The sequence below is a fragment of the Gracilinanus agilis genome, chromosome 5 (assembly GCF_016433145.1).
Source record: "Gracilinanus agilis isolate LMUSP501 chromosome 5, AgileGrace, whole genome shotgun sequence".
In the NCBI taxonomy this organism is placed as follows: Eukaryota; Metazoa; Chordata; class Mammalia; order Didelphimorphia; family Didelphidae; genus Gracilinanus; species Gracilinanus agilis.
Genome location: NC_058134.1, coordinates 238,777,745 through 238,793,373, shown reverse-complemented (window position 1 = coordinate 238,793,373; position 15,629 = coordinate 238,777,745). Strand labels below are relative to the sequence as shown.

General features: G+C 34.6%; 1 protein-coding gene across 1 annotated transcript in view; it reads right to left on the bottom strand.

Moving 5' to 3' along the window:
• Positions 1–15,629, bottom strand: part of EEA1 (early endosome antigen 1) — a 113,952-nt gene that overhangs the window by 90,462 nt on the left and 7,861 nt on the right. The window contains exons 2-7 of the mRNA XM_044679166.1: positions 8,655–8,773; positions 5,447–5,501; positions 5,286–5,351; positions 2,171–2,210; positions 902–1,015; positions 17–138 (exon numbers count right to left, since the gene is read on the bottom strand). Coding sequence (XP_044535101.1) covers positions 17–138; positions 902–1,015; positions 2,171–2,210; positions 5,286–5,351; positions 5,447–5,501; positions 8,655–8,773 — 516 coding nt within the window. The remainder of the gene's footprint in view (positions 1–16; positions 139–901; positions 1,016–2,170; positions 2,211–5,285; positions 5,352–5,446; positions 5,502–8,654; positions 8,774–15,629) is intronic.

The window sequence follows — 15,629 nt, the reverse complement described above, 5'->3', positions numbered from 1 at the left end:
ATATGATCTAAATTACCAATTCAGTCTTTAGATCTTGAATTATAGTTGTCTCTTTCTTTAGCTCTTCTGTCAAGCTTGTTGCCTTCTGTTCAGCAGCTTCTCGAAGACCTTTTTCTTCATCATATTTTGACTTTATATCTAGTTATAAATATAATTATAAAAAAAGCTATTTCTATGATTTTAATTCTTCAATTCATTCTTTCATTATACAAACATACTGATATGTAACTGCAAGAAGGCTTTTTTCTCAAGATGATGAAAATTTTTCTCAAAATGTTAAAATAACTCAACCTGAAGGTCCTGTCTATTTCAATTCTAAGTCAAATTAAGTTTACTCTGTAATAGCACTCAATAAAAGAATGTTAGTATTTACTTTTTTTTTAATATCTAAAATAAAAAAGGGAAATGAAGATAAAAGTCCAAATTTACCTAAAATTTCAAACAGAAAGAAATGAGTAATTCCCATGTTAAAATTTTACACCATTTTTTGTGCTCCCAGCAGGGAACAAATCAACAACTAATCTGTAATCTCAAGACTTATCCAGGGACACAGAGGTGTCACAAAGAATATAAATCATAAAGAATGTATCAGAAGCAAGATGTAAGTGTAGGTCTTTCTGACTCCAAGGCTGGCCCTTTATCCACTATGCCGCATCATTTAATTGGTTTTTTAAATTACATTTTATACAGTTGTCAGTCATACTTAGGGGGAATAAAAATCTTTAGGCAGATAAAATAGAATTATTTTGTCAAATAAAACAATAAAACAACCACCCCTAAAAGAAATACTAATTCATGTCCACTTGTTACATTCTGAAGAAACCTCTAAGCTAACCTGGAGCCAAATAAAATAGTGATGTAAAGACATATGTTTTCTAAATATTCAATTCTGACAACTTACCTGCAACTTCTGTAGCAAGCTGGGCAGCTTTCTGCTCAAATAAGTCTTTCATTTGTTTAATGTTAAAATTTTCAGTTTGGGCTTCATCTAATTGTTGTTCTAATGACTGGAGTTCTAGAAAAAGTTTAATATTTACACAAAATCAATTCCAATCCTAAGAGCACATGATGTCACTCTTATCAGTAGTGATAATACAACCACTGCTACACTTGATTTTATTGATACCACAGTATTACCTACAAGCCAAAACATTTCCAAATCCAGGCTTCCTTCAAAACTCAGTTCAGATGCCCTGTTATCTCATCAAGTCTTTCCTGTCTCCTCAATTTACTAGTTCCTCTCAGGCTTCAAAAAACTTGCTTTGTAGACATTTCATGTTTACTCAGATCTGCATACATGTCATCTCCACTCCTCAAAGGAATGTAAGTTCGTTGAGGACAGAGACTTTCATTTTTAGGGCTTAGCACATAAGAGGAGTGTAATAAAAAACTTAAGTATTTTTGAACCATTCAAGAGAAAAGAAATCTATCAGCTTTAAAAATAGAAGAAAAATGGAGATAGAAGTCCAAATTATTTGTAAATATTTCTGCTTTTAAAAAATTTATTTTTCTTCCACATTTGGCAACTTTTGCCTCTATTCCTAACTCTCCTATTTCTAATCCTTCTATCAGTACTCTCTCTACCTTATATGTTATGGATTTACTTATCCACTTACAGGTTGTCTCCCTCAACAGAAGGTAAGTTCCTTGAGGGAAGGGTCTATTTTTTTAAGCTTTTCTTTCATATCTCAGTACTAGCACAGTGCCTTGAATTAAATTCTGTATAATTGTTCTAAGTCATTAGCAATGATTTTTTTAATGAAAAAATGTATAAGATTAAAGCCTAAGCCAATGATAACATACCATCAACTCCTAATGTTCGTGGAGAAAAGTAGTTGGTTTAATTTAGTGTAATAGCTAACTCTCCCAAACATAATTTTAGCCATTAATTTCAATTTTCTTACACATAAAGCTTTATGGAAAATATTTGGAAACAATATTTTAGTTGATTTAGATAACAGAGTTCAAAAGAATCAGCATTTATTAAGTACCAACTATGAATTTATTATGTTTTCTGCTAGGTGCAAGGAAAGCAATCTCCATCCTCTGGACCCCTACATTCTATATTCAACAGAGATATATATAGTTGGTAGCCTGAATTTACTATAATAGAATGAAATTTTTATTTAGTGTTCCCCAAAGCAAAATTATCATATTTAAACAAATTTACCTGCTGATGAATCAGTTGCCAATCCATCAGGTTTTAATTCCTTAACAAAAATAAAACAAACATTAGTAGAAGGCATAGGCAATACTTGCTAAAAAAACTGACAGATGTCTGCCTTTGTAATCAATTAAAATGTGGACAATATATTATCAACCTTGTAGAAACAGTATAAGGAAAACATTCTGAAAATCTTAAGTACTATGTAAATATTAATTAAGTACTATGTAAATATTAAATATTAAGGGATATTCAATCTCCTCTGGTGACTTTTGATCTATGTCAGGCCCACTGACTGTGAGAATTCCCAAAGACCCAGTTCTAGGCCCTCTTTTCTTTTCTCTCTATATTCTATCATGAATATAATTGTCATCCCTATACAAATGATTCCCAGATTTACTTGTCCAGCTCAAGTCTCTCCCCTGAAAGGGGAGAGGTCTCACATCATCAACTATCTACTGAACAAACAGAATGTCTATTGTGTATGCATTTCAAACTCAACAAGTCCAAAAAAGAACTCACTGTCTTTCCCACCAAACCTTCTCTCTTTCAAACTTCTCTACTGCTGGAAGTCCCTATAGTTGTTTTAGTCAGCCAAATTTTAAAAACCAATAAAACCCTCAGCCTCTCAGTTGCACTCACCGCGCCAACCCCCCACATACCCAATGAGTAGACAAATCTTCTGGCTTCTTTTTCTAAAAAGTTCTCATATATGGCTTCTTCTCTCTGCTCTTCTAGTCACAAGCCTGACTCAGCCCATTTCACTTGTGTTTTTGCAATAGCCTTCTAACTGGACTCCCAGCATCAAGTCTCTTCTCAATCCAACATATCTCTACCTGGCAGTCAGTGATTTCCCTGAAGCATAGGTCTACCCGTGCAGAGCTTCCTACCCAATAAACTCAAACAGCTCCCAATTATCTATAGGATCAAATATAAAGCTTCTGTTCAGCATTTAAAGCTCTCTACAACCTGGCCTCTTCCCCTCTCTCATTTTTACACACATTATTCCCCTCTGTATAATCTGTGGTTCAAGCATACCAGCCTACTTGCTGCTTCTCATCTATGATACTTCAACTCCTTCTGTATGTGAGCTGTTCTCCCTACTGATATCTATCTTTTAGGATCTCCTTTAAGACTCAGCTCAAGTAACACCTCTCCGAAGAAGCCCTTCTCAGAATTGCCAACTGTTAATGCTTTCCCTCTAAGTTTAACTTCTTAACTATTCTGTGTGCAGCTTATATGATACACCAATTTATGGATGTGTTGTCTTCAGTGGTGTAAACTCTTTGAAGGTAGGGGCCGCTCTTGCTTTTTGTTTGTATTGTCAATACTTAACCCAGTGCCTGGCATAGTATGCACTTAAAAAGTGCTTGCTGATTGGTTGTTTATAACTCTGAATTAAAGGACTAAGTTTCTCTAGAGAACCTTCTTAATTCACCTCACAGAATCTACCAGTTGGCTTCCATCATAGGCTATTTCCTATGTGCAGGTTATCTCCCATGGATAAATTTCTGGATACAGCTTGACATAAGAGAAAAAGCCCTGGATTTGCACGGGTTTGAGTCCTTGCTCTGCTGTTTACTAGGTGTGTATCACTGGCCAAATGGCAGTTAATCTCTCTGTCTTCTTTGTCCTCAATCACTAAGCACTTATTAAACATTAATCTGGATGGGACACTGAGGAAGATGCTGAGGGTACAAAGAATAAATGGACAGTTCCTGTCCTCAAAAACCTCACATTCTGGGGCAGCTGGGTAGCTCAGTGGATTGAGAGCCAGGCCTAGAGACGGGAGGTCCTAGGTTTAAATCTGGCCTCAGACACTTCCCAGCTGTGTGACCCTGGGCAAGTCACTTGACCCCCATTGCCTACCCTTACCAATCTTCCACCTATAAGTCAATACACAGAAGTTAAGGGTTTAAAATTAAAAAAAAAAAAAACCTCACATTCTTCTAGTTTACATGTACAAAATAGAGGTATATATCTTTACTTCCTATCTCACAGAGCTATTATGAGTGTCAGTAAGAAAGTAAAGCACATTATAAAATGGGAAATGCTATAGAAAATTCAGCTATTATTTTAACAGTTATGAGAAGTGAAGGTAAACTATGAAAATAATTGCATTATTATAAAAATTTCTGGAAGAAAGAACAATAAGGATAATGGTTTTTGCTTTCAAAACTCCAGTGAAAAAATACTTATTTCATAATTTAAAACATGTACTACTCAAAAATTATTTTCAGATAAGAGAACATCTTTTAAAATATTTTTACATCTAGTCCAATGGAATTAAACATACTAATAAGAATCATAACAGTTTTTCTAAATAATTTTAATTCCTAATTTTTCCAAAAGACAATTTTTTACTACTACAAATTGCCTCTTCCCTCTTACAAGAATTATTTTCAACATGAGATAAAAAGCAATCTTTTCTTTAAGTCTAGGACAGCAATGCTTCTCTATCTGCTTTGAAATACAAACTGTGATATAAAAAATGCTGGTTTAGCTAATGCCAATAGCATTTTTAAAAAAAAAAGGAGGAACAAATGAAATATACAATTCTAAAATACTTATTAGTTTCAAAATTCTTCCCAATTAAGGAAGCTAAGTTAGCAAAAGTGATATTTTATCCTTTTCATTTTGAAGTACTAGTGATAACTCTCAGCACAATAGACAGAACACAAACATCACATATAGAAGAAAATAGTCTAATACCCAAATTGAACGATCAGCTCTTGAACAATTAGGATTTCTAATTAAGGGTAAATACCTAGTAGAACCAATTTTAATTTAATTTTTCCAAATATTTATGATATATGTATACCCTTACCAAGTAGAGAATATCCTTTTATGTGTCTGGTTAAGTTCACTGTTCTTAGATCTACACTTTCTATTCACTTGGGTTTCTCTTTAAATAACCAAAGTAAGACATTTTTAAACTTTTATATATCATTCATTTGAATTAAAAAGGAAATAGCACACTTGATTTTAATCATAAGGAAGCAAATTTTCAAGATATTTGTATCAGGTCACCTGCCTTACAAAAAAGTTATTAATTTTCATTTTCTATGATGAAACTAAATAGCTTCATGTAAACATGCTTCAAGTATTTTAAAGCAATTACTTGCTGCCGCTGCCCTTGTAATTTTTCTAATTCTTTCTTCAACTCTTCTGAGTACCATTTTTCTTCCTAATAAGAAAAGGAGTCTTTTTAGCTTACAAGCTTTTAAAATTGTTTATCTAAAATACTGAAAATAAATAAATGCAAAGCATTTTCTTTCCAACCTTCAGTGAAGCCTGTAGATCCTGGACCTCTTGTCGGAGTAATATCACATCTTCTCTGTACATACAAGAAAGCAAAAGGAAACAATGAGCAATATTTGCCTTAGTACATTCAAACAAATTAATAGCTAATTTTATCTATTAATATCTGCCAAATCATTTAACATTAACATATCAATTCTCTGTCCTAAAAATATTCTCCTATTAGATTCTATAAACTAATGGTCTCCAATTGATCAAAGAGATGTACGTGAAAAATTGGTTAAGTTCCATTGGTTAGCATTCAGAACACATCCTCTCATAGGAACACCGTTATAAATTGGTTCTCAGGCTAGCATGCCCATTTAACCTACTACACAGTTAAACTATTGTACCAATACTGCTATCAAATCTAACTGCCACTTCAAACGATATTTTACTTGGCAAAATGTATTTGAGTTTTCAATTTGGAATGTTGGGCAATACACTAACTATAAGTCATTGTAAGCCACTGGCAGTACTGGTAAAAGAAAACTGAGGAACAGTAGGATATCATTTGTCAAGGCTAAGAAGAGTAGGACAAAATTAGTTATGGAAATAAGACTGAATAACTCTGCCAACAAGACGGGGAAAGAGAAGGAAATAATCAACTGCAACAATACTAGGCAGAGGAATTCTGTAAATTACAACAAGGCAAGGCCCTGCCTAATAGCCATTTGTAAATAAGAGTTGTTTGTATGCAGGATATCCACATTTGGAAAATAATTGGATCCATTTTTTCCTAAACAAACTCAAATTCAGAGTTAAACATGAACACGTGTATATCTTTTTTTTTTTTTTTTAAACCCTTGTACTTTTCGGTGTATTGTCTCATAGGTGGAAGAGTGGTAAGGGTGGGCAATGGGGGTCAAGTGACTTGCCCAGGGTCACACAGCTGGGAAGTGGCTGAGGCTGGGTTTGAACCTAGGACCTCCTGTCTCTAGGCCTGACTCTCACTCCACTGAGCTACCCAGCTGCCCCTTGTATATCTTTTTTAATACTGACTGCATTTTATATGTAACATTTTCACTTACAAAATACCAAGAGAATAACATATTTTTAAAAAAACAAAACACAATAATTCATGTAAAAACCATTCCTCCCTACTTGTCATTTCCAGAATTATTGTGAGACAATGCTGTTAATATCTGTTGCACTTCCAAAAATGCAATTTCATTTGGAGAGCAAGGCCACCAGGCAAAGACCCAAGCACTACATCAAGCTATCATTGGTGTTCTTATTTTTTTAAAGGCTAATAGTCTGAAGTTTGTCACAAATTAAATGCAGAATTTAAAGTTCAACTAGTATCCAAGTCACTAATAAAATTACTCTAGAGAACAATTTGTGGTATTCTAAGCTCTATAAAGGAACTTCTCATCAAAATTATTGGGATCCCCAGAAACATATTAGTGAAGAGGTCACTACACATTAGGATAGTTGACCCTAGATTCCACACTTTTAGATGGATGAAGCCTATGTTTATGATAAATTTGAAACAGATCTGGGAATGTGACACATGAATAAGAAAAACCAAATTAAGCTAATGATATTTTATAGTACCTGTCTATATTTTATATCTGCTTATCACATAGAAATGACATTAATGCTTTCCTTTGTGTGTTCCCATGTACTTGATTTTTTTAATAATTAAGTAGAATTATTTTTTAATATAATTACTCTATATTTTAATATTTCAGAAACCTTGTAGTTTCATAAGTGAGGGTACTACTCCCAAGAGAGCTTACAATTCATTCATATCTTAGTTGAGTTGCTAAAGTTAAAAAAAAATTACCAACTTTCTGGTGATGACCACTTAAGAAGCCTTGCTACCCTCAAATAAGTAAAGAATGTTGTGATGTCACATGTTATTATAAAAAGCAATGTAGGAGGCAGCTGGGTGGCTCAGTGGATTGAGAGCCAGGCCTAGAGAGTTCAAATCTGGCCTCAGACACTTCCCAGCTGTGTGACCCTGGGCAAGTTATTTGACCCCCATTGCCTACTCTTACCACTCTTCTGCCTTGGAACTGTGATAATTAGATTAAGTCTACACTGCCCATCTTTAGATTTAATCACCAAAGGTAAGAGCACCTCCAATTCTGGGAGGTCCTAACCCAAGTGTGCTAGAGTCAGTGACAAATCTGAATCAACTGACTGCCCCCTAGGCATTCTATGAGAAGCATCTATTGTGATTGGACATGCAAATTAGGAGGGAGGCACAGGAAGTGACCCATAAGTGACCCCTTTAAAAGGGGAAGGTCCTCAGTCAGCTGGAAGCTTCTGGTGAAGAGGGCTGCTGATGAAGGAGCTCTTCTGGCCTGTGAAGGAGTGTTGAGACCTTGGTGAGACTACTTTAAATATCTTCTTTTGAATTCCATGTGGTGAGTTTAAAGACTGAATCTTCCTGAACTTCTCTTAAGAAACTTCTTTTTATAGACTCTGTGAATGAATTTTTGCTTCATTCATCTCCATGCCTCTGGCCCTCTGACTCTCTAGCTGAGGGTTAATTAGATCTACCTGGATTAATTAGAGTCGTAGTAAATTACCTATTGGGTTAGATTCTTATTTCCTCTCACTCTTCTTAATTGTAAATAAACTTCCAGAAAAGTCAATTTTGACTTGAGATTATTCTTAATTGAGGATTGATAATAGTTCAATCCTCTGGGGACCATCTTTTAATATATTGAACCCAAAAAACCCCTTTCCCCCCCACTTACAGAACCAATATATAGTATTGACTCCAAGGTGGAAGGTAAGGGTTAAAAAAAAAAAAGCAATGTGAACACAAGACTTTATTCAGCAAGGAAAAAATATTTTTTAAAAATTTTCACAAGCTGTAGCAAAAAGATAAATGTATGGAGCTAACCCTTTATAACTAAAAATTCTTAAATGTATATATTTGTTCCCATTAACTGAATTTTAAAGTTCTATTAAATGGATTGACTCTTTAAATACATAGAAAAATATTTATTCAAATAAAATTACTTTTTCCAGTCCTGCTTTCTGAAAAATGCTATGACCACCACAACCCCTGGCTGGCCCACCCCAGTCATCTTCAAAGAAAAGAAAGACAACAAGAAGGCAGACATCTACATAGCCCGTTCTATAAGCATATATGAAAAAAAAAATTATTTCAACTTGCAGGTAAGATTTAAAATGTCAACAGATATTATCCTCCAAATATACTTTACTTTACCGTTTCAGAGCCTCTCCTCCATGACTTGATTCATTACCAGAATCATGAACTGCCTGATAATGTTTGAAAAGCTCTTCAGCAGATCCATGAGATTTCATACACTGGGGACATATGAAGCCCTATTGAAATATGTAGAAAAAAAAATTTTAGATTTTTTTTACATTATAAAAACTATCTGCACATTTCTAAGCAATATTAAATATTTCATGTATACTATTATCCAATAATTAAAAATTATGACAATCCAAAATTCTGAAATTATACAATGTAATTATAATATCCACTGAGGAACTACTTTGTAGAAAGAAAACCATATGTTCACTTAAAAACTTTCCAAATAGTCTACTTTAAAACACAATTCTTACTTTAAAAAAACTCTCTAACAATTCTTAATTGGCTCTATCAATCTTGACCTATAGTAACAATTATTACTGGCAGCAAAACACAGTAGAGAGCCAGCAAAGCTTGGGTTCAAGTCCCACTTCTGACACATTCTGGCTGTGTGATCCTGAGCAAATTACCTAATCTCTTAGTGATCCAGGCAATTCTCAGTGACTGGAAGCTCCAGAAGTAAAAGCCAACTTGCACTGGTAGCAAGTTTTCTTTATCTGGGAGTTCCTTATATCAAAGAATTACAATTCCATTCCTTATCCCCTAATAACAGCAATACCAACAAAGGGGCTCTAGCTTATGAATTTGAAAATGGTATCACAGAATCCTGGGCCTGAAGGAAACCAACTTCTGATATTCACATTGGACTCTTTTCCGCTATTTTTTACTTTTAGATTTGTGGTTGTTCTGAATGATTTAGGATAGCAGATATCTGATAACCACATAAGTGCTGTAGTTCCTAAACCTTCTCAAAAACTTCTAGGTTATTGCTGTAATATATGACTTTTCCCCCAAAACAAGAAAATCTTCAATTACACAATAAAACTTCAATCATCCAACATGTCATTTGAGTATGGATGTTCTCATATTAAATAAATTTTCTTGCTCAAAAAATATACTTGATGCCAATTTTTTTTAATTTCACCATATTAGAAAAAAATATTCCTTAATTGTGTGTGTGTGTGTGTGTGTGTGTGTGTGTGTGTCTCCATCTTAAATAGGAACTAATGAAAATAGTTTCACCTTTTCTTAGTGTGGTGTAGAACACTCAATTTGGAATTAAAGGACCTGAGTTCAAATTCCAGCTCTTCTGTAACCTTAGGCAATTCACTTTAGCTTTCTAAGCCTTAGTTTCCTCAACTGTAAAATAAGAGGATTGGATTAGATGATGTACAGGACTCATAAAGTCATGGTACACATGTATGCAGTTCTATAGTTATACTGTTATGAATTGATATTATACTGTTAGAATGATGGCAGTAGAAACTTAGAGGTCTAAGTCTATTTAACAGAATATCAAATGGTCTCAGATTGTCACTTTTTGAGTTATTATTTACTTTTATAATTTTCCTTGTCTCCTCCCTTGATGTCCAGTCTGTCAGTTATCATTTCTTGCAACAAATGTCCACAATATCCCTAGCTACACCTTCCCCTACCCCACTGCCACTTTCTACTTGGCTGTCACTATGTAATCTGCTGAGAACTTAGAAACCTAAACTTAGAATAATCACAGATGGTAGTAGTAGTAGTAGTAGTAGTAGTAGTAGTAGTAGTAGTAGTAGTAGTAGTAGTAGTAGTAATGATAGGTTACGCAAATGTTCAAAGATATATGACCAAAGAACATGGGTCTGAGTATGGATTTTTTTTCATAATATCCTGGTTTGGGTTCTAAAAAGTCATGGCTGCAGGATAGATGACTATTACTGATAAGTGAGAAGTTGTTATAACCAAACTACAAATACTCAGAAACATCAAATTATATTTTATAGTTCCAAATTCTCACCAATTCAAGTTACCATGCCTAAAGAAGCCATAAATTCTCCTCTATAAATCCAGTTTAGGCATCTCTTTGGAATGTTGTCCTTTTTTTAATTTCCTCTACATAGTCAATATTTTTAGGATCTAGAATAGCAGAATGGGAGTATAAGGGCAAAAGTTTAAGAGAAGGAAAAGATTCAGAAAGACAAGAAAAATAGTTAATGCTTATGTAAGCAACATTTATTCACTGAATCAACTAAACATAAGTTTATTCCCCTTTATTAAAAGAGAAATTTATACATGCATACATATACATGTATATAGATAAAAATATGTGTGTATATACATACACCTTTCAATATTCTCATATTTTAGTAGGATATGTTTTTGTTTGGGAAATAGTGAAATTTGTTTTTGTTTAAACCTATGATTTAATATTAAAACTATGCCTTTTTAATGGTTCAGAATTCTCATCTAAACAAAAAACCACAATAGTCAAGTCTTTGAATTTCAGAATTCTCATCTAAACAAAAAACCACAATAGTCAAGTCTTTGAATTTCACATTTAAAACAATTTATACTTATGTGAAACCAAACTTTAAGACAAGTTCTTTAAAACTAAGTATCCTATTTTTAAAAATTAAAACTATCTCACATAGGCCAAGTTAGGGTAAGGAGGGCTACTGCTCTGAAATAATATCTCTAGCATCCATCTCCTTCCTTTTATTCCCACCATCACCATCATATTACAGTCCTGCATTAGCATCCACAAGAACAACTAACTGCTTATTAAATGGTTTTCCTAAATATCATCTCTCCCCACTGTGATTCTACCTCCACACTATCAAATTAATCTTTATCCATCAATCTGGTAAAAATCATTGTTCTCAAAAATCTATAGTGATTCCCTTGTATGCTAAATAATGATGTTCAAACTCCTTTGGCTGGAATTCAAAGCTCTCCATTACTATGTGCTATTTATTATTCCCTACCATATAGTCTTAGTTTAAGCTAAATATGATTACTATTTTCCTACATACAGCTTAGGCTTTTTTAACTACATGATTTTGCTTACACTGTCCTCTATGCCTCAAATATTCTCCCTCTGTCTTTACTTGATGAATTCCTACTTGTCCTTTAAAGTCAACTCAAATGACTTTCAAATATATTCATATGCGTATATGCACATATAATTATATGCATAACATATAGCTATATGTATCATTATTTAAAGTTTAAAAGATGCAACAGAGAACTTTATATGACAATTGTTATGAATAAAAATTAATCTTGGAGACTTTATACTAAATTTATAAATATTTTTTAGTAAAAAGAAAGAAAGAGAGAAATAAGGTTTCCAGCCTCTCTAACTTAAAAAGTACCCAGCTGAGTCACTTCTGGTCCTGGATTCTTCCTCGGCTCTGGTCCATTTCACAAGCAGGGGGCAGGGGACCCAGCTAACCATATGGTCAGGCCAGACAAATTAAGGCCAGCAAAGGAGCAGGCCTAAGTTCTGGAAGGGACCAGAACCCAAGAGATTAATTCATATGATGACTGCCATAGAACAGGGAGACAAGGTGTTTATCACCAACATATAACAGATCCAACACAGACTTGAAGTCAGAGAAATTTCAGAGAGGTATCTTCTTCAAGCAATTCTATAATAATGTAGTCTCCTAAACAACATTCAATGTCTCTTAAAAATCTGATCTAACTACGCAGAAAAAAATAAAAGAATGAGGTCTATCACTCAGACTACAAGATACAACTGATAGATGGTCTTTAAAACCTATCCATTGGTAGTCTAAGTAAAAGTTGGGTCTAGGATTGAACATGAGAAGAGCCTTTGGGCTTGCTGTTGGGAAATGGAACAATATTTATAATAACCAAAATCTTTTTCAGGAAATAAATCTTTCTAATGCCAATATTCACCCAATTTCACTGGATGGCTGCAAGTCATAAAAAAACTAGAGTTTCCAAAGAACTGAAATTGAGAAACACAAAAGGTACAATGAAGCACTACAGTATCAGAAACTATGGAAAGAATATTACAAAAGAAATATGTATTCAAAAATTGTAGACTAGCCACATCTCTATGAGTATAAAATAACCAATAAGTTCTTCAGTGATGTCCTTAAAACATCCAAAGAACGTAAGTATACTAAGGGTAAAATTAGGGGCAAACAATGGCAAGAACATGAGAGGCACTCTGAGTTGAAATGTGCATAAATGGAAAAAATAACCAAATCAATGAAATCACAGATTCCTTTCTGTATTTCAGTAAACATATGATACATTCTCATTAGTTGTCCTTGACAGCAGGGACCCTAGCTTTTCTAAAATTGTCATCTCCCTCGGAATGCAATCTGTACATGCTAAAATCTTAATTTTTTTAAAACCTCTTGCATTCTTTTCTAATAACAATTCTAAGACAATAGTACAGACTAGGCAAACAAGGCTAAGTGCTTTGCCCATGGTCACATGGCCTGAAGTGCCTGAGGCCACATTTGAACCTAGATCCTCCCAACACCAGGCCTCTTCTATCCCACTATACTACCTACCTGTTTTATGTTTCTTGAAACAAACTTTGGTTTTGCATCACCATCAGAGTAACATAATCTTTTTTTCAAGTAATGTTACAAAATTCTTGGGAAAAAAACCCCTAAATTTTAGTCAATATTTTAAAAATAGATGCAAGTCATAATCCACTGGAGGTGAGTCAAGACTAGGGAGAAGTATCCCCAAATAACAAGGAATCATAGCTTCAAAAAGGGACAGAAATTTACTTGAAACAAATAGAACAAATATCAGAAGCATAACATTATTTCTCTTCCTCTATCACAGTAACTATGGCTTATGCTTTCTTTGTGCTCAACACAAGAAAAGTATAGCTAGAAGACATCTTTTTAGTATCATAAATCAATCACAACAGTGAGCAGCTGCGTGGCTCAGTGGATTGAAAACCAGACCTAGAGATGGGAGGTCTTGAGTTCAAATTTGGCCTCAGATACTTCCTAGCTAAGTGACCCTGGGCAAGTCACTTGACCCCCATTGCCTAGCCCTTACCACTCTTCTGCCTTGGAATCAATACAGAACAATGCAATAAATAGACTGAAAATAACACTACATAAAAGCTCTCTTTCCTCCAGGTTCAAGACTTGTGTTCCAAAGGGTATTTATTTAGATTTTTGAGGGAAAAAATATATATGTTGCATGTATGAAGTTTCAGTTGTGAGATACTTTTCTTCAAATCTCTGTAAAACATCAGGATGAAACAATTGTTTAATCTTACTTTTTCTTCCCCAAAATAACACATAAGAAATAAGAAAGAATAAAGGAAGCCAAAGGATGTGCAATCAGTCATTCATGCATCCTTACTAGCTCTTTCAAATGTTTCCTTTGGTCAACTCCAGGAGTGGTACTTTGGCTCTAAGTAATCAATGTGGCAGATTAGTAGGTCTGTTTCAGGACATACTTGAACTCAAATTTCATAAGACCATGTCTTATAAATGATTTTTATGATTTAAAAATTTACCAGATTTGTAGTATTTTTATTAGGGTAAAGAGTCAATACTATCCATCAACTGTCTTAGTAATGCCACAATCGCAGATACTTAATTAAGCACTTCCTATGTGCCCCAACACTCTGCTAGCATATGCAAAACTATTATGACATCTCTTAGTATATAAACTTCCCTTTTAGAAACTGGGGCAGGGGTCGGCAATGTATGGCTCTCGAGCCATATCTGGCTCCACCTCCCCACCAGCCAGTCCGGGCAGAGCCCCAGGATGTGCCCCAGGGCGCCCTTCAGCTCCTGCCCCATATTCCAGCGCCTTCTGCCTCCATCCTCCTCCTTCCGAAGGTGTTTATGGCTCTCACGGCCAAAAAGGTTGCTGACCAGTTACTGAGGTCTTAAAAAATCAAAGATCACAGTTTTAGGGCTAAAAGAGACCTTGGACAATCACTAGTCCAACCTATTCATTTTATAGATGAAAAAGCTGAGGTGTAATGACTACTTCAAAGTCAAAGGTATTAAGAAGTAGACAACAGGATTTGAACTTGGGTCTTCTAAGTCTAAATCCAATGCAAAGAGTAAGAATCAAGAAGCTCTCTTTATGGTATTAAGTACTAATCCATGGACAGTTGGGCATTTAATAAGTGGATTGCTCCTTTATAATGCTGCCTATCTTAAACATGCTGTGGGAATACATTAAACACCTGAAACTGTAATCTCAAGGGAGAAAAAACACTCTTTGGAATTGAAAATACACTTAATCATCATCATTAAAGACATAGCTCATTTTAATTGCCATGAGGTAATAAGAAAGAGAGAGTCCTTTTTACAATCTGAAGTTAAACTTTATGAAGTTTTACAGATTTCATAGCCCTAGTATTTCTGTCTAAGGCTCTATTAATTTTTCTTTTTAGAGAAATATCAATTCCTACTAGGGAGTAAATTTTTTTCCAACAAAAGGTAAATCTATTCCAAATAAAAAGCAAACCATCAACAAATTTTTAGCATTATTGTCTCAAAAGCACTATCTTCTATTAGGTCTCCTTGTCACCTAATCCATAAAATGCATTACACTTCTCAAAAAAAAATCATCACATACTCCAAGACACCTAATATAACAAAATCACTACAAGATTCCCCTTCCTTTTGCTTTCTGGTTTTCTATCACTTAACAAAACTTATCTTATCCCCTCATGAATCCATATTGGGGCAAAAGTTTCTGATTGCTGTTATTAGTCACTTAAGTTTCTGCTCAGACCAATCTGAAAGTACTGTACTGGGTAACAGCCTCTTGAACTTTGGCAAACTGAACCCATATACAAAGCTAGAACTTCAAGGCTATCTTATCTCCATTTTCTAGGAGCTTTCCTTGAAATAGGGTCCCTGGGGGCAGCTGGGTGGCTCAGTGGTTTGAGAGCTAGACCTAGAGATGGGAGGTCCTAGGTTCAAATCTGGCCTCAGACACTTCCCAGCTATGTGACCCTGGGCAAGTCACTTGACCCCATTGCCTAGCCCTTACCACTCTTCTGCCTTGGAGCCAATACATAGGAAGGAAGGAAGGAAGGAAGGAAGGAAGGAAGGAAGGAAGGAA